The sequence below is a fragment of the Eptatretus burgeri genome, chromosome 9, assembly GCF_056783735.1.
Source record: "Eptatretus burgeri isolate ZD-2024b chromosome 9, Ebu_testis_v1, whole genome shotgun sequence".
NCBI classification, from domain to species: Eukaryota; Metazoa; Chordata; class Myxini; order Myxiniformes; family Myxinidae; genus Eptatretus; species Eptatretus burgeri.
In genome coordinates this window covers 68,361,785-68,385,341 of record NC_140969.1, presented here as the reverse complement: position 1 = coordinate 68,385,341, position 23,557 = coordinate 68,361,785, and the positions used below count along the sequence as shown (strand labels likewise).

The 23,557-nt window shown below is 42.6% G+C and overlaps 1 protein-coding gene across 3 annotated transcripts in view; it reads right to left on the bottom strand.

Moving 5' to 3' along the window:
• Positions 1-214: 214 nt before the first annotated feature.
• Positions 215-23,557, bottom strand: part of RTF1 (RTF1 homolog, Paf1/RNA polymerase II complex component) — a 119,691-nt gene continuing 96,348 nt past the window's right edge. For 2 of the 3 annotated variants that reach the window (XM_085895561.1, XM_085895562.1), the window contains 6 exons: positions 23,089-23,210; positions 19,697-19,754; positions 16,837-16,914; positions 16,624-16,713; positions 15,756-15,873; positions 215-1,497 (listed from right to left, as the gene is read on the bottom strand). In XM_085895561.1, coding sequence (XP_085751687.1) covers positions 1,391-1,497; positions 15,756-15,873; positions 16,624-16,713; positions 16,837-16,914; positions 19,697-19,754; positions 23,089-23,210 — 573 coding nt within the window. In that variant the 3' untranslated portion in view covers positions 215-1,390. Of the gene's footprint in view, positions 1,498-2,351; positions 4,785-15,755; positions 15,874-16,623; positions 16,714-16,836; positions 16,915-19,696; positions 19,755-23,088; positions 23,211-23,557 lie in introns of those variants that run through there. The other variant, XM_085895560.1, reaches the window with a different exon arrangement.

The window sequence follows — 23,557 nt, the reverse complement described above, 5'->3', positions numbered from 1 at the left end:
GCATTTTCACTATCATAGGGTATTAGCTGTCCTATCATAGAACTTGGCTTGGCCTTTTCTCTCAGCCACTTGTTCCCAAACTTTGTCTCCCAGCCTCCAATTATGAGACAAAAAAAGAAAAATGCAATTGCCCCAGCATAATGCTCATCTCGATTTGCAGTTTTCTTTTTAAATCATCATGGAGCAGCAGAGACATTATCAAGCAGAGACAGTCTCATGGCAGAAAGTTCTTTATGTGAAAAAATAGCACTTCAAAGTCCAGCTTGCACGGCACACGTGGTGTAACAAAAACAAGAAGAAGAAGAAAAAACAAGACTTGTGGTTCAATGGAAGAGGTGTAGAAAAACGTGAAAATTTATGAAAACGAGCATCTTGATAAAATATTATCCTATGATCATTTTAATGCTCCAAACGGTACAAGAATCAGTGCAGTCGTTGTCCAAGTGACAAAGGTGGGCCACTGATGTTAGGAATGACACTTTCAGCCAATAAACCACAAATTGAAAGTCATTGGACACAAACGAAACGGTGCGGTGAAAACAAGGATACGCTCCTGGTTTCGAGATCTGTCAAGATAAATCCTCGGAGCCATTCAAGTGTTCCACCAACGTCAGGATTGATAAGCTACACCTCACAGGATTACGTCGACCGACGATCGTATAGCTCTATCGTTTTCCACCCAGAGTGTCGTTTCTCAGCCGAGCAACAGTTTATCGAAAACGTCTCGTGAGGATTTATACACAATTGTCAGGGAATAAAACTGACAATAGGATTGTAGAAAAGAATCAACTGTACAACTGGCTGGTGTTGGACTAATGTGTGCTAGGCTGGAGTGTGCTCAGCACTAAGTCGGCGGATGACGTGTAATCCTCGCTCGACGCCACATCGCCATTTTCACGGTAAAGGAAATTGGAAAATGGTGCTGGAGAGAAAGAGCTCAAAAGGATGGACGTACATTTATCGGCATTATAGTACATGATGTCTTTGAAACCTATAAGCAACATTGAAGCACGGAAGAGATGAATCATGCGATGGATACATTTACTTGGAAAAATTGGAAAATTTACATGAGCTTGAAAGACCAAACAGCAAATACTGCAGTATAAAAGCTTACAGAGTTGACAACATATTAATAAAAAAAAAACGAGTTTACTGTGTACAGTTCGCGCAACACCCCCAAAAATTTTTTTTGTTTCCCTGCAATATAAAACTGCTGTAAAATCTACAGGCAGTTTTCCCTTAGAGCCGTATAAATTAAACGAAACAAAAGAAAAAATTACATAGTTAGGAAAACTAATACATGAGACAGAAGAGGGAGGTTGGGGGAGGCAGGAAGAGGTGAATGGCACTTTGTACTCTCGAGTCTTTGTCGTTGTAAATTGTGAAGACCTCAGATGAGCCCACGTCTCTTCTTGTAGTCCTCCAAGTTGAGAGAACGCTTCGGTCCTCCGTCCTTGACCGGAGGAACCCGAGACACCGCACCCTGAGATTTGGACTCTACAACAATATAATGCACAGACAAGAGTTCAGGCCTTAACCTGGATAGAAAAATCAACTGCAGCAATTTGGCAAGTTGGTGCAATTTTGTTTCTAGCCGAATCCATATGTCTATTAGCCAAACAAAAAATTTGTAAAGCATCAGTCCAAAACTATGAAATAAGGCCAACAACCATGAAAATCAGGTTTTAAACAACGGTACTGATTGGTCTTGGAACATAATCTATAGCAATGTGTGTGCTGTCCATTTTCACTGTAATACAAGTGAAGCTACATACGTACTTTTCCCATCACCTTCCTCTCATATTATTCCTGTTGAAACAAAGGGTAAAACTCTTCTTTTTTTTGTGCTCAATTCTCCAATCTCAGTCTTATGTTGGTCTCCACACTTTAACAAACTCACCATTCCGTAATTCATACTCGGTACAACTTGAGAATGAATTGCTTGCTTGTGGGGTTGCATGTTTGTTTGACTTCTACACACTCTGAAATCGCTGGACAGAATGAGTTTAAAACTGGGAGTTGTACTTGGGAGTGCTTGGAAGGGGTTTTCACCAGTAAGAAAAAAGGATTTCGTAGTCCAGGGGGTTTCAGGGTGGGGGAAGGCCCCAATTTGCTCCTCAACGTAAACGTGTATCGTTTAAGAGCCACCTGGTGGAAGCCGGCATTACGTCATAAAAGAAAATTCTGCCAAAGGCATCATGAAAATGGGGGAATTAACCCATCTGTAAGGACGGGTTCTTTGCTACGTCTAATATATATATATATTATATATATATATATATATATATATATATATATATATATATATATATATATATATATATATATATATATATATATATATTTATATATATATATTGTTACGGCCACGGGTACCAAGACACCAGCTTGTCACTCAGGGGATTAATCCCCGGTTGTCCTCGGTAGAGCCGGACCTGGGGCCACCGCTCACAATTAACGTTATCGTACAGTGGGTTGTTTTAAAACCACGAATGTCACACAGTCAATCACGAGTTCCAGTGTCCGCCGTCTAAGTATTCCGTTTAACTAGAGGTCACGTGGTTACCTGAGCGTTTAACTAAAGTTCATGTTACCTTTGCCCTCTGCAAAGCACTAATGTTATCTCGATTATATTTTAATTAGGGTGGCCGAGCATTTTAACCGCTGGTGCGTGCCGACGATTTTTTGGTCAAATCTGTGGTAATTACCTCCCAGTCTATTATCGGTTCGAACAATGCTAGACCAATAGAAGGAAAGGACAAACACGGACAGGTTGGAAATCGACAAATAATTGATTAATAATAAAATAAATAAATAAAAAGAACCTTTTACTTGCTGAGGTAAATAAAGAATGAATTTCAAAGCAAAATCAATCAAAATGCCAGGAAAGAGACAAAGAGCAGATGCTTATCGGGGGTTGATTTACTTACAGCTAAACACAGACAAGGGGACCCAGCAAATCATTCAGGGGGAGGGAGGGGGAGAATTGTCTCGCTCACCAGAAAGTTGTCCGTGAAGCGAAAACGTCCTGAAAATGCGTGCGTGTGTGTCACGTCCGTCGCCAGCACCCAGCTTTGCTGGGCACCCTCTCGCGGGGCAGCCTTGAACGCCAGTCGACGTCTGGAGGGCACCGAGATCGTCCGTCACGGGTTAAGACCCTGATGTTGTTGGTGATCGACCCGTGCCTCACTTGTTGGCGGTGCTGCTCACACCCACCATACGCTCGCTTGACGAAGCACTCGGAAGGGCAAATTGTCTCGTCGGCGCTGGTCAGACACCCGTTTCTTGGTCGCTTCTCTCGCCCTTTGCTTTTTCCTCTCTCCTCTCGCTTTTGCTCTCCTCACTTTTTCTCTTCAGAACGCTTTTTTATCCTTTTTCTCCACACTTTTTCTTCTCGGATTTTTTCTAGTCACACTTTTTCTCTCTAGACTTTTTCTCTCTTCAGACTTTTTCTCCTCACTTTTTTATATCTCAGAATGTCTCTCCTCACAGAACGTCCCTCCTCCTCAGAATGCACCCCACACTTTCTCTCGCTCTTTTTTTATATCCCCAGGCCGTCTCCGTGGGGTGCCGTCCGCCCCAAGCTCACCCCGCCCCATTGGGGCATGGTTACCATGACGACCCATGCGCTCTCAAAAAAGGCGGCGTTGGAGCTCGCGAAAGAATGTTGCTGAGGAAAAATGAGAGTGGGCTTCAGAGCTCGTGAAAGAATGTTGCTGAGGAAAAAATGAGGGCGGGCTTCAGAGCTCGCGAAAGAAATGTGTGAACGTGTCTGTCGTAAAGAAAAAAGCTTCCCATAAGAGAGGGGATCTATCCTTTACCCTTCTCAACGCATCACATTTAAGATCCCATTAGACATGGGGATGGGGCTAATCTGAACATGCATTTAAGGAAATAACTGTCTGAGGACCTGGATGTGTGGATGCATTCATCAGACCGGATTCTAAAATCCGTAAATATATATATATATATATTTTTTTTTTGTTGTTGTTGCAAATTCGCGCCCGCCGGCGTGCGATCGGCCGCATAACTCGAATCACGACCGCGTCACCCACCGGATGGACAATTCAGTCGTGACCCTCCTGGGACTACCGCCAGAAACCAGTCATGGGTGGGGGTTTAACCCCACCACCACCCAGTCTGCAGTCTACCCGCGCGAAATAGGGTGAATCGCCGAATGTCGATATACCTAAGTTCCCGCGTGGGTAATCTGCCGAGGGATGGGACCACGCCACAGGCCGACTCCGGACACGAACCGCTTAAGCGGTTCGTTCCGTATTACAGGGATAACCGAGCGGAGTTATCGTCGGCCTTGACGGTTCCGATTAATTACCGGGTGTTTTAAAACCCACTATTAATCCCTTACATGATGCAAGATGGAGATTCAACAAAGGAAAGGACGCAGCGAGACGGGGAACAATTGAACAAGCACACTTTATTACACACACACAGACAAGCACGTATTCACAGCCATACAGTGATGCACATATAAAAGCAAGGACACAATGCAGCGCTACAACCGAATATAATTATTACAACACTTAAACAGTTCTACTTTACAAGACTGGCGCCACACACACACACACACATTTACACCAAACCCAAAAGAAATGGAAGTCACGACTTCCCTGAGCGCGTCGAATCCTTGGCGACCGTAACTCCGAGTCCCTCCGGCGTGGGCCACGAGCTCGTGCCACGCGTCGCTCGTGTGGTCTGCTCGACAGCTCGGACGAACGAACAGAACCTCCAACCAGGAACGATCACCACAACTCTCCACAATTCCCCTTCAGGGACAAGGGAACAGGAAAGGGAACGACGTTCTCGTCGACCTTTACGTCCACGCCTTTTGTCAATCGCTTGAACGAACCAAGAGCCTCCTCGCACTCGAGCCTCCTCGCACCCCCACGCCTTTTGTAGGGGCCGGCTCCACCCCGTTGCCCTGCCCATTTCTGTCTCCACCTCCCTTCAAGGAATTTACAGAAAGCTCTCGAAGGGGGGGGGGGGCGTGCATCCACCAATCGGGAGCGAGCTGCCGCACCCTCCCGTTCACACCAAGCATGGTGGGGGGGGGATTCAGGAGGAAGCATCAGGTGGGGAAATTAGGCGGGAAAATCTCACAGGCGTTGTGGTTTTTGTTCCTGCACGCGCCCGCACGGTGCTCGATGAATGGCGAGTGGCGAAGATGTGGTAGCGTAGTTGTGGAAAGTGGTGTCGTGTAGTGAATGGCGTGATCGTGAGATGTTGGTTGTGGCGATGTTCGTTGTTGTTCTTGCACCAAATTAACAATAGCCAAAGAAAAACGGCTACCTGAAGCGTCGCAGCCCGAATGGATCACATATATTCCCTCTATACAACGGGTTTGGGCTAACTACAAATGAACTTACCGATATATCTCACCTGAGGACCCTTTATGGTGTAATGCGAATTTCCACAACCGTACCAACATATATATATATATATATATATATATATATATATATATATATATATATATATATATATATATATATATATATATATATATATATATATATATATATATATATATATATATACACACACACACACACACACACACACACACACACACACATGGACCGTGTTTGCTCATTTGTGCTTTCAGTTTCCTGTCTCTTCTTTCACTGCTTCAGGCATCATCATCAATCTTCGTAAACATAATTAACAATGTCTTCAAATTCCACTTGTGGCATCTAAACTGACTTCCAACTCCTTCTTTTGTTCCATTCGGCTCAATCGAAAGTAAACTTTTCTCAAAGTATTCGCCATGCCGGTTGACGTCACCATATTTCAATGGGTGCTTCAAGCCTCACCGTCATGGGATTGTTTCAATTTCGTCTCTATTTATCCCCTTCATCCTGAGATTGCTGTTGTATGGCCTCCAATCCTTTCAATGTCCATACTATCCCATCACCCATACATCATGGGTCTATCTGCGAGTTAAAACTAAGTCAGGCCTGTTATGTGAAACTTTTCTGGAAGTGATCAGAAAATAACCACAAACAAGCAGAAGGTCGGGTTCTTCCGTAGTAAGAGTCGGTTGATTTTGTCCCATACATTACACACAGGCTTTCTCCAAATTAGCTTTTTCATTGATTTACAATGAAAAAAGATTTGCTTAGTCCACCTGTTATGGGAATTTGACTATTTAGCATATTTTTTGCAACATCTGAAACCGCGGGAATTGTGCAGAATGAAACTTGCGGGGGCAGAGAGTGTCTTGGTGCAGAATTCCCAAGATCAGAGCAGCATTACTGTAGTTGCCGTTGGGTGTGGCTGTGAAGAAGTTTACTTCTCAATCCGCCATTGATAATGTTTTCAGGATACCTTGGATGAAAAACTTGATTTTTTTTCCAAAAAACAAAGTGCATGTGCTTATGGTCGAGAACAGTGAATCTTTCTTAACCTTTTTGGGTGTGCCGACCCCTTCCGAACCACCAAAAGCTTGCTAGACCACCATTATCAGGATTTACTTACAATACATGACTCTAATGGTCATCCTCATAATGTCGTATGCAGCCTGTGTGGCTGCTGGTTGCATCATTGCTAGGAGCGCAGCCGAGCCTCTGATGCAATGTCCCCTGTTCCCAGGAAGCTGGTACTCATTTTGCCGACCTCGGAAGGATGACAGGCTGAGTCAACCCACCTGGTGTTATTTAACGGCACGGTAGGGGCTCAAACTCAAGACCTTAAGGTCTTAAGGCGACCACCTTAACCGTTACTGCAACACCAGGCTATCATGGTGACATGATAGAATAGTGAAAGTGTCAATCGACTATCATGGTGACAAAATTATGATAAAAGTAGGATAAACCATGACCTACCTACGAATGGTTGTTTTTAATGTGTGTGAGTCGCAGTGTGTGATGTCACTTGGCAATGTGGGAAGGTTATTGTAATTTATCGTAGCCTCCTTGCACCGCCAAATGAAAAACACCAACAACAATGACAACAATGCTTTCCAACCGGGGATCTGCACAACCCTCGGGCTCAATGACATTATGGAGCTTCCACAAAGGAAATTGGAAAAAGAGAAACAATCTTCTTGTTAAATTTTGCAATGACCTAAAAATGAGTGCCTCCACATGTATTATTAATTACCTTTATGAATATATTTTATTCGCATTTGGGATTATGGTAAACAACAAAATGTTTAACTCAATGCGTCACGAGAGTGACACAAATGCACAACTTACGCGTGAAGTAGACAATGGAGAGAAAGGAGAGGCGAGGTGAGGTGATAGCGTGGTTGGTGATAGATACCGAAGGTGGATGGAGGTTAAATATTCACCTGTTTAACTATCTGTCTTTGAGAAGGATATCTCACGAAGTTATGGACGGATTCAGCCGAAACTTGGTGGAGAGGTTGAGTGTGTGACAAGCACGAATTGCTTAGATTTTGGTATATATCCAGATCTGGATACGATTCTTCATAATCGTTTTAATTATTAAAGAGCTTTTTCACCACTGAGGGATAGGGTCAAAATGATATATATCATGATATGGTTATTTCAAAACGTTTTGGACGGACGGATGAAACTCGATGGATGAGTTCGGTAGGTGACAAGAACAAGTCGATTGGATTTTGGTCAAGTTGCAGATGCAGATCCGGCCTATCAGGAGGATACAAAACATGAACTGTTGAGCCTGGCGGAGGTATGTGGTCTTCCGAGTGCAGTTTTAGTTTACCTTGTTTTCCCCAGTCCCGTTTCCCGTGACTTCATTTCGCATCCTCAGTTTCACTTACAGAGATCCCATCAGCCCTCTCAGTATCTGTATCTCTGTCCTCTGCAGCAACAACGCCTCTTCCTTTCTCAAGGCCCATGCCTCGGCTCCCGAAGGAGACCTGGTCATATTTGCATTTCGTCCAAGTGTTAGCCAGAAAAGTGTGCATTAGGGTCCACACAATGTTTTTCTGCATTTTTGTGATCACCAGACCATCTGAATGAATATTCCGATTGATGCCACTCTGGCACCCTTGAGCATTGTTGTAGAAAAACATTAATATGCAAATTAGCAGTGACCATTGTTAAAATTACTATTTTTCTTAATATCTCCAGAAGTAAGCATCCAAATAGCCTGGTTGAGGTGTCCAAAACCCATGTTTTTAGGGTTACTGGTCATGATAAACCCACTTACAATTTGATAACATTGAAATTTAGCTCATTAATATGCAAATTAGCATAACCTACCCCCTGAATTTGTCCGCACTGATCGGCGTTTTTGCAGTACAGTTATACAACAACAACAGAACTGTTTGAAAATAACTTGCGCAGAGCCGTTTATCCCCAGTCCAGTTGTGAAGAAATGGCTGACCTCAGAAGATCAACAGCATGAACTGTTTCTGATCAAGTAAGTTGAGGCTTGTAATGTAATGAAAGAAATATGGAAAACTGAGTTTTAAGTAAGAGTAATGTCTTCTGATATAGTTGAATGATCGATATTATTTGCAAGCAAGTTTTTTGTATTTATTATTTAACACGATCTGTCTGAAAGCAACTGTGTATTTAATTGAGTTTTAAAATTACACAGGGTGGAACCTGTTTCCTGAGAATTTTTTAAAATACGAACAAAGAAATGAAATGTTTACTGATGTTTATAATTACCTCTATTGTTATAGGTTGAGGCTCCATCAGGATGGGAGACTGTTTCTTCAGTCCCTGCAATGCAACTAAAGCTGGAAAACCTCTGGTAACAGTTGGTCCAGACAGAGTGCGAAGTATCATCCGGTCAAGCAAAGCAAGACAAGATGGTGTGGGGGAAAAATTTATATTAATGTATTCTAAATTGTAACAAATGGGGTTTAAAAATGTAAGTTTTATGCTATAAGTTGAATTGGCTGTCCTTTCTGGCCAAGAGACTTTTGCCCTAAATGTTGATAAAATGTCTTGGTCTGGAGCGGTGTGACCTGGGCTGATAACAATGAACCTTTGCCTCGAAATGTACGTAGTGGCTTCTCGCCTAAAAGGACACGTCTGCAGTCTGGCTTGATACCCCCCACCACTCTCCCATGAAAGTATAAAATGCTTTGAAATGTAAAATTGTTTCAGTGCAAGCACGTGAGGAAGTATAGAATCTCAGTGGCTTGTACTCCTTGGGACTGACCAAGTACCAAGTTAGAATAAAACTCTCTGATGTAATGTGGAAGTGAATTGAATCGGGTTGGTTTAACTGTTAACTAAAAGTAAGAATAAATGAAATGTTCGTCCTTCGGCTGCTCCCGTTAGGGGTCGCCACAGCGGATCATCCGTTATGATCCGCATACAGATTTGGCACAAGTTTTACGCCGGATGCCCTTCCTGACGCAACCCTGGTCGCCTCTTACGACATAGGGATATGGATTGGGTTTCGCCATGACTCCAGGCTGCCCTACACCCTCTCATAGTGCGGCCCAATGCAGAGCTCCCGTCCTCAAGCGATCCTCCAACCGAAGCCTCCGAGTAGCTGGATTACAGGCGCATGCCACTACGCCCGGTAAGAATAAATGAAATAGAACCAAATAATATTGCAACAAATGGGGATTCTTAAGTTCATTGTACGAGGGTGAGAAGTGTATAGTGGATAATTAGAAAATAAATTGTTTCACAAAGAAAGGACTTGTGTGGACATCGGCTATCAGTGTCGGTGGGTTTTATGCAGGATTTTATAACCAAATCGGATAAACGTTAAACTCTGCCTGAAGTCAAATAGGATTCCACAATCAACTAGGAAGAATCCTTCAACGATCACAACGGGGTGCGTGAAAAATCCACAACAATGGTATACGTGAAGAGCTTGAACAGAGATTACAGGCAGACAAATCTATCGAGCTCAAATGCCATAAAGACTGTGTGTCAACTTACACATCACACTCACACATAGAAAGACACTTGAAAGGAATGAGTAATGTCTGTTTGGAAGATGCTTCAACAAGCAAAGACGACAGTATTTGACTTTAAGGAACATTGCATTTTTTGCGGAGAAAAGTGCATCATGGACTTTGATAAGAAGAATCCTAACCGTTGGCGGAGAGTTCTCCTTTGTAGGACTGTAGATCGTGTTGACCGGACAACTTTCAAACAAACTATTCTAGATGTTATCGATTCCCGCCAGGATGAAGAAGGACGCCAGGTCAAGATACGATTAATGGGTGCAATCAGCGATCTTCATGCTGCTGATGGAGATATCACGATGACTGCAGAAAGTCCTTCATGGCATCCCGTTCTGTTGCAGCAGCAGCACACAGTGGCAGAGAAACTCAGGACATTGAGCCAGCTGTCAGTTCTACCATCCTATCGATGAAAAACGACATGTTGGGCATCTGGAATTCAGTAGACGTCTCCAATATGTACAAGGATCATGGAGGAAAGCTGTACTCTCGACGAACCCTGTTATCCAAATTGTTGGATATACTTGGCTCTGAGCTTCTGGTTCCTTCTGGTGAAGGTGTCGCTAGTTTAATCTTGTTTCGCAGCAGAGGGTCTACTGCGATCAACTTAGTAGCATCAGATGAAGATGACGCCATTGATGTTTCCATAGAACGAATTGCCAAGAAGGTTGCACAGGAATCGAAGCAGTTGTCGTCCGACCCCAGTTCCTATCAGACTAGAATTAATATAGATATTGCTAATGAAGCAGTGAGTTCAACCCTTCAATTTCTACTCTCCAAAATATCAGCGAAACTGGACTGCACACTTCCAGTAGCTCTGATAGGAATCGTCATAACGAATATGATCACCAATCGACCAACTACACTCCAAATAGCACTGGGAGTTCTAGTCAGTCGTAAAAGCCTCATCGAGCAGTTGTACAACTATCATGTGACCTGTTCCTATGATGAGTGTCAGCGTTTCAAGGGATCGGCAGCAAAGGCTGCAACTGTTCACTCTGGGAGTAAGGGAACCGCCAATGCTGAATGTGGCCTCGTTCAGGTTGTTGCTGACAACTTCGACACAAATATCTCATCCCAGAATGGACTCGTTTCAACACATTCTCTTGCAGTACTACTTACCATAAAAGATTAGGAGATATCTTCCACATAACATCTGAAGATGAAGCCATCATCAGACGATTGACCCGTGATGAAATGAAGACACCTGTAACAGAAGACATTTCGGTTCAAAGGTACAAGGGACCTGAGAAACCAGCGATGCCAGTTGAAGAAGCCACACGTGTGGTGTTACCTCTCCGCGTATTGGCTCATCAAGCTATACAACTTAGGAGAGTTCAAGATATGGATTTCTCTTTTCTGAAGCAAATCCCTTCTGATCAGAACACACCAGAGTTTGGTGGCTTTAATACGAAGCTCTGCAGAGAGCAAGGACGATCCATCCAACCTACAATGAGGGCCATTTATACACCACTCAGATATGGATCCAGCTGTTCCGGACACGATGTTTACAGCAATGGACGAGGGAAAACGCTTGACCACAGAGTGTGGACAAACCATAACCATCTTCATAAACGACCAACAGCTGTATCGAGTGGCCGTTAATGTTAAATGGGTTTATCCTGAGCGATTTACACAGTTCATACCAAGACTGGGCGGCATGCACACCCCTACGAGTTTCATCGGTTGTGTGGGGAACTTGTTGGCTGAAAGTGGGCTGGAAGACGTGATGAAATCTGCCTTTGGAGGTGTTGCTCATATGCTTGGTGGAAAAAAGTTTCCACAAAACTTCAGGGCCCTGCGATTGGTGACTGAGGAGGTCCTTCGTTCCAGCATGGCTCAGGCAGAAAGTCATGAAGAATTCATGGACACTCTTGAAACCAAAGCAACAAAGAGCATGACCAGACAACTATGGGTACAGAACCTTGTGAAACCTGTATTCATCATGATGGTGTTTGTTCGTGCTGATCGTGAAGGAGACTGGCCATTGCATCTTTGGGCTATGAAGGAGATGCTCCCCTACTTCTTCGTGGCTGGACATCACAACGGTGCTAGATATGGGCTCTATTACCTTCGATCAATGGAAAGGCTTCATGGAGACATTCTGGAAATGTTCTTAAAAGGAGATCATGTGATGCAGCACAAGAGGGGCCTATGGAACGACATATGGTCGGATATGTACATCGAGTCCACGTTCATGCGCTACGGTCATGGCATACATGGAATCGTTGGCATTCAACTGAAGCCTTCTACACTGAAGAAGTGGGCCTATAGTATGCACACGTTTAGTCAGATAGTCCAGGATCTCACAGATATGTCTGAGGGGCACATAGTCACAGAGGTGACCATTCACAAGGAAGAGAAGCCATCACGCATACGATCTGATGAAGAGGATCGAGATAAGATATGGAGAAAACTCCAGTCCTGTATCGACCCACTTGACCCAAACGAACATGCAGACAGAGTTGTTAACATTGTAACTGGCAGAATTGGACGAAGGTGAATGCGCCAAGGGCAGTTGACATTGGCCGAGCACAGATGCATTCGTATGAAGAAAGCTGGCCAGCAGGATTCAACGCTCCCTTATCTAAACAAGTCATAACTATGGCAGTGACACGGAAAGTCAGGCGTGTGGGATCTACTGAGGTTTGTGATATACAGTAAATCTCATCTACTCCAGGGTCATGGGACTCCAATAAAGTCGAAACATTAAACTATGTGACGTCTTAGAGTACGAGCTTGCACCTGTGCCAACATCAATGTTCGATGAAAAGGGGGAGATGAGAATAGCAAAGACCAAGTCGACATTGAAGAAGAATCTCCAAGTGGAAATCTCAACAAGACTGGGTCCACAACCTGAAGTCACCATCTTAGATGGTTGTGTCATCCTCTGGGTTATTCATTGGCCTAACAAGGGAATTGTGCAAGACTTTGTTGACAACTTCACGAGCTACATCATGGCAAAGGTGGACAAATCAGATGTATATCTGGTATTTGACAGATATCATGATTTCAGCATCAAGAGTGGAACAAGATTAGCAAGAGCTGTGCAGCAAGCTAGCAGGTGCCACAGGTTGAACCGCCAGACTGCACTGCCTCCACAGCTGGTGGTTCTGTCAGTTCTGAACAAAGTTCAACTGATAGAACCGATTTGCCAGAATTTGATTGATGTTAGTCAACAGAGAAAGCAGAGCCAACACTGGCTCGTCATTATGGGACAGGAGTCTACCCCAGTGGAAATACACCACGCGCAGTGGAGCCCAAAGGTGTCGCACTGATTTGAAGACGACGCATGAGGAGGCAGATGTCATCATGATTCAGCAAGTCGCTAAAGTTGCCGAAGATGGCGCAAGATGCATCACAGTCATCTGTGATGATAATGATGTGTTCATCTTGCTTGTGTATCACTTCGCAGAACTTCATCTGCAATGCCGCGTAACAATGGAAGCAACATATCCTGGCCGATCGTTGAACGACATTGGGGCCACTGCCAGAAAGCATGCCGGGATGATGCAAGACCTACGAGCTTTACACGCACTGACAGGTTGTGACACCATTGCCCAGATGTATGGTAGAGGTAAACTGACTGGCAAGAAGACACTCGCAGCAGGCCATTCACTTCAAAAACTTGGGAATGTGGATGCATCTATTGACGATGTCATCGACGAAGCCACTGTGTTCATGGCTGTTTGCTATGGTAGCAAGGAGAGAAGCAACATATCTGATGTTCGCAATGAGGTGTGGTCTATGAACATGGCGAAACCAAATGCCATCAAAGCACCAGACCTAAAGGCTCTGCCACCAACTACAGAGTCCTTTGAAAAAACGTGTGGCGCGCTCATATCCAGACAGCAATATGGAAGTCAGTTGCTGAGATGCAGCCACTACCTCTGGAACCCACTCAGTACGGATGGAAACGTGATGAGGCATCAAGATCATTACTTCCAATTATGCTGCCGCCCAACGTCGCTCTTGCACCACCAGAGATCTTGGAGCTAATATGATGTGGATGTTCCTCCGAAAAGCAATGCTACACAGCTCAATGCCGCTGCACAGCAGCCAAGTTACCATGCACAGTTTTCAGTACGTGCAATGGAGATACTGGCAGCAGGAATGAGCGCACCAAGACAGCTGCTGCATTTGCCCTTGATGATGATTCTGACACTGAATGAGACACCAAGCACTGAAGTAGCCTTCATAAGGTTTACAAACCTGTGATATATCTATATATATATATATATATATATATATATATATATATATATATATATATATATATATATATATATATATATATATATATATATATATATATATATATATATATATATATATATATATATATATATATGTATATATATATATATATATATGTATATATATACATACATATATATATATATATATATATGTATGTATATATATATATATGTATGTATATATATATATATATATACATACATATATATATATATATATATACATACATATATATATATATATACATACATATATATATATATATACATAAATATATATATATATATACATACATATATATATATATATATATATATATATATATATATATATATATATATATATATATATATATATATATATATATATATATATATATATACATATGAACATTTGATTTACACAGGAATGTCTTCTTTTGTTCATGTTGTTCGCTGCTTTCATTTCATACTGTCGAATTGTTGAATCTGTATGAATAATAAAGTAATCTTTATTCACAAAGACTGAAGTGTTTATTTATATATATATATATATATATATATATATATATATATATATATATATATATGTCTATTTATCTACATTTTCAATGATGGCGACTGCTAATTTGCATAGTAATAAGCTAAATTCCAATGTTATCAAAGTGTAAGTGGGTTTATCATGACCAGTGACCCTAAAAACATGGGTTTGGACACCTCAACCAGGCTGTTTGGACGCTTACTTCTGGAGATATTAAGAAAAATTGTTATTTTGATAATGGCGACTGCTCATTTGCATATTAATGGATTTCTACAAAAATGTTCAAGGGTGCCAGAGTGGCATCAATCGGAATAATCATTCAGATGGTCTGGTGATCACAAAAATGCAGAAAAACATTGTGTGGATCCTAATGCAAGGTCATCTTGAAAAATGGTGTTTGACATCCGGACTAATTGTATTAAACTTTGCCCTCCATCCATCCATCCATTGGGACCATACTCTGTGCAGAGCGTTGGTGCTGCTGAAGCAGTCTCCCTGGCTATTGGCCACAATCCTGGACGGGTCGCCACTCCGCCACAGGATACCAAGCATGCTGGCACTTATTTTGCCGACCTCGGAAGGATGACAGGCGGAGTTAACCCCACCTGGTATTAATTCACCAGCTGAGCGGGATTTGAACTCAGGACTCTAGGATCCCAAGCCCATCACCCGAACCATTAAGCCAACACCAGAAATAATCTTTGTCCTCAGTCTAAATGTTAGTCTGGTTGAGGCTTTGGAAATACACTTTGAGGGATCTGCAATTTTATCATCCGATTGAGTTCTGATTAAGAGAAAAGGCAAAACTAAACAATGTAAGAAAATACAAAAGAAAAGCGATCAACAATTTCACTTTTCCAAAATGCATTGCCTCTGATGTACAGCAAATATAATTAGAATTGCTTTACATTCAGTTAAAAATTCCAAATATTCCTTTCATTTTTCCTGCATTAAATGGTAAGAAAACAAAAGAATACATCAAGCAATATGTATTTACCAAGAGGGATGAGTCCATGATGAGCTAACTATATTAAAGGGTCAACAACAACAAAAAATAGTACAAAGTAATTATTGGTCTTGGATATCTGACCTGTGTTTGGAACTTGAAGATCAATCTTGATGTCAAAATCATGAGCACGGAAAAGATCATCAGACGAGTCAATTTGTGGTTTTATAGCAGTGCTTTCTTTCCCCTCTTTTATGAAAAGCTGCAAGAACAAGATCATAAAGCTGAGAATAAATCAGCACAGTTATTCTGCTCATCAATAAAGAACAAAATACATTCTCATAACTTCAATCAAGTTAAAATTCTCAAACTTTCAATTAGCAAGCACTCATTTACAATCATGTGGGTTGTTCGAACAACGATAAACAGGGACAGGTCTCGACAACATGGCACCAGAAGCTGTGTGAATCGTCAAATGGATGTTCATAAGTCTGTGTTCACTCTAGTGTTTCACACTTTGGGTCTCATGAGATTGGAAAGCTTTCCACAAAGGTTTTTTTTTTCTTGTAAAATTTAAACATGACACCACACCAAAAGATACTTAACCTTGTGAACCCGAGTGGCCATTTTACCGGCTGCTATTCAAGCCTCCATATACCCGAGCAGCCCTTTTACCGACCGCTATTCAAGCCTCCATATACCCGAGCAGCCCTTTTACCGGCCGCTATTCAAACCTCCATATACCCAAGCAGCCCTTTTACCGGCCGCTATTCAAGCCTCCATGTACCCAAGCAGCCAGATTTTTCTCCAAGGATCCCAGGGTTGGGGAGCCGAAAGTCCAAGGAGCTCAAGGTTGAAAGGGTTAAGGATGTGCACACGAACGGAACATCGGCCAATGTACTGTACATGTTCCTGTATTGTTTGGGACATTGGAAATGGTCGACTCGTATGATATTAAGAGGCAAAAACTTTTTAAGGCGATGATGACAATGCTTATGGTACACTTTAGAACCTTTTGCTCATAAGGCTGGTCCACTTCCACAGCCCCGTACTTGGCATTGAGCTGCGCTACGATCGCTGCTTGGACTGCAGGGTCTCGAGACTGCAACAAGCAAGTACAACATTGTCAAGGATTGCTCTACAACAAACCGAATATCGATGGCAGTTTCTCAGCCAGGTAACTTTAACATACAAGCTTCACAACAGGTGGATTTCTGAGTCTTACGTTAGACACAATCGTTGGCTTGCACTGACGCCTCGTAAAAGGATCCATTTTCTGATTTTTCATGTGTTCTACCTCCACCTGCAAAATTGCATACATACAGATTGCTCCAAGGCAGCTTATGCTCAGTTTCATAAAAGGCACGCTTACACTGCATCAGCGAATAAGTAACAAGGATTCATCCAGTGTAAGACCCCGGTTTACGTCGGAGATCTGTTGCCAAAAAGTTTCACAAATATCGAAACACGTAAATCGAAGCAATTTTTATCATCAGAATTAATGGACTAAGTGGGGGATGCGTTCCTAACGTCACCACCTCACGTATTACATTTCGCTTTTTACTTATGATATTACCCTTTTTTGGTTCATGACAGTTATATTCAAAGACACGTATGTATAAATGAATGAAGAAAACAATTATCAGACATATTGAAATAAAAATAAACCTCTTCCGGTAAAACTTGGGGTTAAACTCTTCTTCTTCCTCCTTCTCCAATGAACGTCGGAATTTAAGGGAAGACGCCGAAAAAAAAAGAAGGAAAAAAAGTGCAAATTGCAGAATAATGGGACACGCAAATTGCAGAATAAGGGGACACGTATTACTGTACCTCATTTCCCTCTTCTCCATCAGTTCATAGCTTCACACCTTCAACTCTTCTGCCTGACATCCTGCCTCTGGTACAAAGATTTGTGTGGTGAAGCAACTTCCAGAAATCAGCTTCCCTTTACCACTGAAGAAGCCCTCTGTAAAACTCTCAATGTTGTGATTTTAATCGCCTTAGCTCTGTCTTTCCAGAAAAGGCCAATATCCCTCATCCTTCACCGATCCCCTCCAACTCCTCACTTAACATCTCTCTGCAAAAGAGCTTTCTACCCGCAAATGTGGCCGCATTCTAAACCACTCTCGACCCCACTGCTTTGGCACCAGAATGTATCAGTACTTTAGTATCTAAGACTTGCTCGTCTGCTGCCTTAACCCTACCTGCGACATGGAAAGTTGCCAGTGTTACAGGAATAACGATGGTGCCGATATGACCCTCTCAACTATAGACCAGTCAGCTTTCTCCCCATCACAAACAAATGTAATGTAATCAATCGTTGCAGCAGACTTCAACATTCAGTCTTCTCCAAAATTTTACATCCGATCATCAGTTTAGCTTGTGCCCAAGTCATTCCACCGAGAACATGCTGCTTCGTCCATATTAACAATGTATGGATGTCCTCAATCTTAAACTAGAACATCTGGACCATCCTACTTGACATCTCCCATAAATTTGATTCTGTATGGCACCCCGCACTGCTTTCTCAATTGTCAGTGCACAGTATCCAGAATCCCCTCCTGGATTTCCAACATTAGTCATACTTGTTCCCTCAGGGAGTGAGAAGATTTCTTTTTTCAGAATTGGCATCGTTTGCCACAAGCTATACCCCCTCCCTCCAGCAGGGGTCAGTGGTTTAACCACTTTCACTATTCCACGTGTGCAGACAAAAATCGCAAGTCGTCTCCTCTCACTCAATTGCATCACATTGCAGACGACGACCAATCTGTGCAGGGTAGTTCCTCACTGCTCTAGTGATATCCCTCTATTGAAATTGAGAAAACAAGCAACTGGTCATCTCCCTGGAACATGTAGACACACACCCCACATAAAGACGAGCTGGCAAATCTCCAAATTTATTTATATGGTCAGCTTCTGGGACAAGTAAAGTTTCTGGAGCCCTGGGGCCTTACAATCAGATATAACCTTCAATGGGAAGATCATATCCCAAAGCTGGCCTCTAAAGGCGGCAGCCGACTTGGAATTTTCCACATGGCAGAGTCCTTCCTCTGCATTCCTCAGTTTAGAAGAGTGTAGAAAGCCTTCATCCTCAGTGTCATGGATAATGGCTCTGCCATATAGAATGGAGCTGCTGCTTCCCGTCTTGCTCCCTTTGAGGTCGCAGAATCTCAGGGCCTCGTGTCAATGGCATCTTGTAATGAGACCGAGTCTCGGGACTCACGTCTTACTCACTGTAGGTATATAGGTCGTCTTTGCATCTATTAACAATTCTATTCTGGTCTTCTTCTTTTCCTCACCCTGTCCCTCCAGTTTGCATGCATTGTACAGAAACCATTACCTTGTGATCCTTCCAAACAATTTAACCTCATCTTCACCTCCATTCATTCATTCATTTATCCCAGTCTTCTTTTCCATGTGGAATAATCGTCCCGAATCTGTTGTCCCATGCTCTCCTCCAGGAAATCTCCTACTGACTGTCACCACCTGTTGTCTCCCATGTCCACCTCAGAACTCTTCAACACACGCAAAGAGCTTGTTCCACTTTCACTTGCAACTCCTCTCCTCCTGTTGTGGTCCGTTCATGCAATCTTTTCCTCTTCGTTCTTCACCCCATTTTGTGATTATTGAACCTTTGCTCCATGTTTTGCTTTTGCATGAGCCTCTCTTCCCAGGTTAATAAATAGTGTATCGAAGTATTTCAACGAGAATGTGCCACGCTTTCAACAATTAAAAATAATTTGCACTGAAAATGGTATGTTCGTTTTTGAAAGAGGAGGTTAAAATCAATACAAATGAGATTTGTTTGAAACGATTCATCACTTTTGCAAGTCATCACACGGTATTTGTCGAGTGAAATCTATTTGATACAAACGGAACGAGCTCAGCGACATTAACATTCCTGCCCTTGATCAATTGCCTCTGGACGAGTGTTATGCAACAAAAAGAGGTTTCAGTGGCAGCAAAAATGGTTTCTGAAAGAGGATTCAGACCCATAATCTGGAGAAAGCAATGTTATTCAGAGATAAACGTTTAAAAGTCCATTTCTTCCGAAAGTAACATTTGATGCAACAGATTCCACAAACCTGCATTGCCTTCTCAGACTCCACAATGTTCCATGAGCGATTCCGCTGGTTAATGTAGCTGACAGAGGGAGACAGAAGAGCATAATATAACCCTTTTCCTCTACAAGCAAATGCACATTTGACTGATCAGGATTCAATTACAAATTTAGCTCGCCAGTTGCATCGTTGATGAGGTGCAACTGTGCCGCTGGTTTAGTGCCCCTGCACATTAAGGCAGGAAATTGGAATTTGGCCAAGGTGCCGGTGACAATCGCCAAGTCTTTTCTAAAGGCACCGTTGGATCTTTCTTGTTTTTATTTTCTATTATTTTTATTTTTTTAACGAATAAGCACTGACAACAAATATCAGTGCCCACTTGTACTATGAAAATTGTACAAAAGTGGTTCGGGAAAAATTGGACTGCAGTGTCATCCACCGGATGAGAAACATGCCTTCCACGGCTTCAGCGACACTGTGTACCCACCCTCTTTCTTCCCCAAGGGTGTAGTTTTGTTGTTGCCATTAGCTAAATACTAGCTCATCCGCCTTTTGATAGTTGCAGTTGGCTAATACTAGCTCATCCGCCTCACATCAAAGGTTCCACTACCCCTCTCGGCTACCTGAGTTGCCACAAACCGGTCCAATCCGGGTGGGTGTTTTTAAGGAGACACTATCTCCTGACTGGATGGCCGTTGGCTCATGAAGGGATCTCATTCACCCTTTCTCAGGTCAGGTGTTGTTTTTAGTCCCGGCAGGGTGTCACAGTTACCCTCCCCACTAGCAAAGCCAGTGAGGGGTGTCGGTTGAGTCGGCGACAACACGACCATGCGGCAGGTATCACTGGGTTACCAGTGGCAGTCCCAAAAGACTGGCATGACTCATAAGCAAATGCGACAAGACAGGACACTGGTTCAATTGTCCTTCCAAAGGACGATGTCAAGATTGATGCAGTGCTATTCCTTTGAAGGAAGAGGACGGCAGTTTATAGATGGGTCAGAAATTAAACCCATCTGAAACAGCACAAAGGCAAGTATGCAACCTCAGCTATTCGTCAGCTCAGTATACTGACAATGAGAAGTTGTTGTTTTTTTAAAGCCGACACAAGCACTGCAGAAAATAATTAATAAATGAACTCTGATAATTTTTCAAGTTCTGTTAGATCAGGCATGAGTGCTTAATTTTGATAAGAATAAAAAGGAGGAAAATACCTGACAAGTGGGAATTTTTTTTTTACAGTAATCTTGCAAAGTATTGATTCACCCTTGCCTTAACCCCTCCAAGCTTCCCATCACCTATCCCCTCCCAGCTTCCCCTGCAACTTCACACCCACGCATGCCACCAACAGCGCCTCCTGCCCTGTTCCTAACTGGGTGGGCCTCAAATATCCATGGTCTCCACTCCAACCTGATATCTCTCAATCCAAGTCGCTGCTGATAAACCGGGCATCATCTGTTTAACAGAAAGCATTCCTCCTCCAGGACATCCCTGACTCCTTTATGGCTCTCCCTGGCTATTGTCTCCTCTGATTTGATAGACCTGAACCCCGTCCTGTTGGCAGAGTTACACTGTACATCAATAACTCATTTTCTAACTGTCCATGTGCTGCTCTTACATCTCAAAACCCACAGGAGTACCTTTGGCTGCGATTTTCCCTCCATTCCCACCTGATTGTTCATCTGTGTGTTGTACTGTCCTCCAAACAGTGACGACCCCATCTACATCTCTCTCAGATGACATGGACCACCCGTTAACCACTCATCCCCGATTCTTTTCCACATCCCGTATTTTTCAAAGTTTCCCTCTATTTTGTCATCCAACTCTGCTGTCGGTGTGTTCCCCCGCCAATCCCTCCATCCCTTTCTTTCTAATGTTCCTTTTGTTCTGTTATGTCCTGATCCATCCTCTATGATCCTCGACATTGTATAGAACAAAATAGTCGGTGGTGCACTGCCGTCCTCGTCACCTGCCCCAATCCTTACCGAGTTTTGCTTTTTACTTCAATTAACCTCTCCTAACCTCTTACTTGAAGGTTCCACGCTACAAATAAGTTTTTTTTGGGGGGGGTAGGGGGGGGGTTGGGGTCTCCTCCTCAATGACCTAGAATTCAACTTAAAGATCAAATCATTTCTTCACACTATTTACAAACACAATTTTCGTTCAAGGCAAACAATTTTTCACGTTAAGACGAACATTTTAGTCCAAGGTGGCATGTTTACATCAAGTTGTACATTTCAGTCAAAGACATACAAATTTCATTTCCAGGTGTGCAGTACATTTTAGTCCAAGGTAATTGTATTTTATTCAAGACGTTCTGTATGTTCTCGTTCATGATGGTCAAGTATTAATATCGAGACATTTCTTCAAGTTAAATTCTTGAACAACTTCTCCGAAAAAATGCCCGAAGGGAAATGAGTCAAAGCGCAAAAATGCCCGAACGGCTGATCATTTCGTTACCTTCGCCAATGTAGGTGGACGGAGGTTATGTTTTCACCCCTGTCTGTCTGTTTGCTTGTCTGTCTGTCTGTGAGCAGGATGTCTCAAAAAGTTATGCATGGATTCAGACGAAACATGGTGGACAGTTTGTGTTTGTGACAACAACAAATTGAGTTGATTTTGGTGAAGATCTGGATCTGGATATGAGAATTAAAAAAAATTATTGAAGTGATTCTTCACCATTTAGAGATGGGGCCAAAAACAATAATGTGCGTCGGGCTAACGCAGCAGAGGCAGGGTTACATCATGTCAGACAACCAACGAAAACATCCTACGTTTCGTGGGTCAATCGTGCTCATAAGTGGGATAGCATTTGTCATTTGCTGATGCGTACTTTGAATAGTAGCCGTCACCAATCAAATGCAACGAGATTACGGATATGATTTTTCACGCAGCATCGAGGGAAACTGCATAAAGGCCGACAGAAACCTCGTCACAGCATGAAAAATCGATCAAAAACTTTGATGAGACATTATTTTGTGAAAGCGGAATTTTTCGTTTTTTTGGCAAAAATAGATTGGGTGGCTGTTAAATAAAACATACAAAAAAAGCGGTAGAGTCGGCAAATATGCAATAGGCATATGTATGAGTATCACTCGAGAGCAGGTGAAACACCGAAAGCAGGAGCAAATCCACTATACTTTCTATCGAATCAACATTCAAACAAAGTACACCGAGTGTAAGCACAAAATAAAGGAAAAGACACAAAATGTATTTAACAGCACAGACAACAAAACAACAACAACACAACAACAACAATCTGACAAGAAAAATAAAATCAGTATCCTAAGGCATTCAGACATTTTACTCAAACATGTGCAAGCAGTGTCTGAAGAGCAGGGAAAATGGAAAGGGACATGTGAAATGCAAGCCAATGAAAAACACATAAGCATCCACCGAAACACAACGAGACCGCTAACCTTATAGCGGATATGTTTTTAGTTCTCATTCTGTCGAGAGCTTCTGCTTTCTCCTCCAACTCCAAGATTTTGTCCTGGATTTCACGTACCTTGTCAGCATTCCCCGATTCCTCTGCAATTGCCTGACAACCACAAGCACAAACACCCAGTAAATGATGTGAGCGAACAAGCGGGCACACAAACACAGATAGACAGCACATCATAAAATCAACTTGCGATCAACAACAAATGTGGTCAGGTCATTGCTCCACTATGCCGATGCACACAATTGGCAAATTAAAAAGTAGCCTCACAAAGTTCAAATTATACCCCCACACTGACGATGTGTTTTGTATAAGAAAATTAGACCGGCACTCGGTAGAGCGCATACCTCCACCAGGCTGATCTGTTTACGTTTTGTTTCCACCGATGGGCCGGATCTGCATCCCGACCTGAACCAAAATCAAATTGGCATCTTCTTGTCACCTAC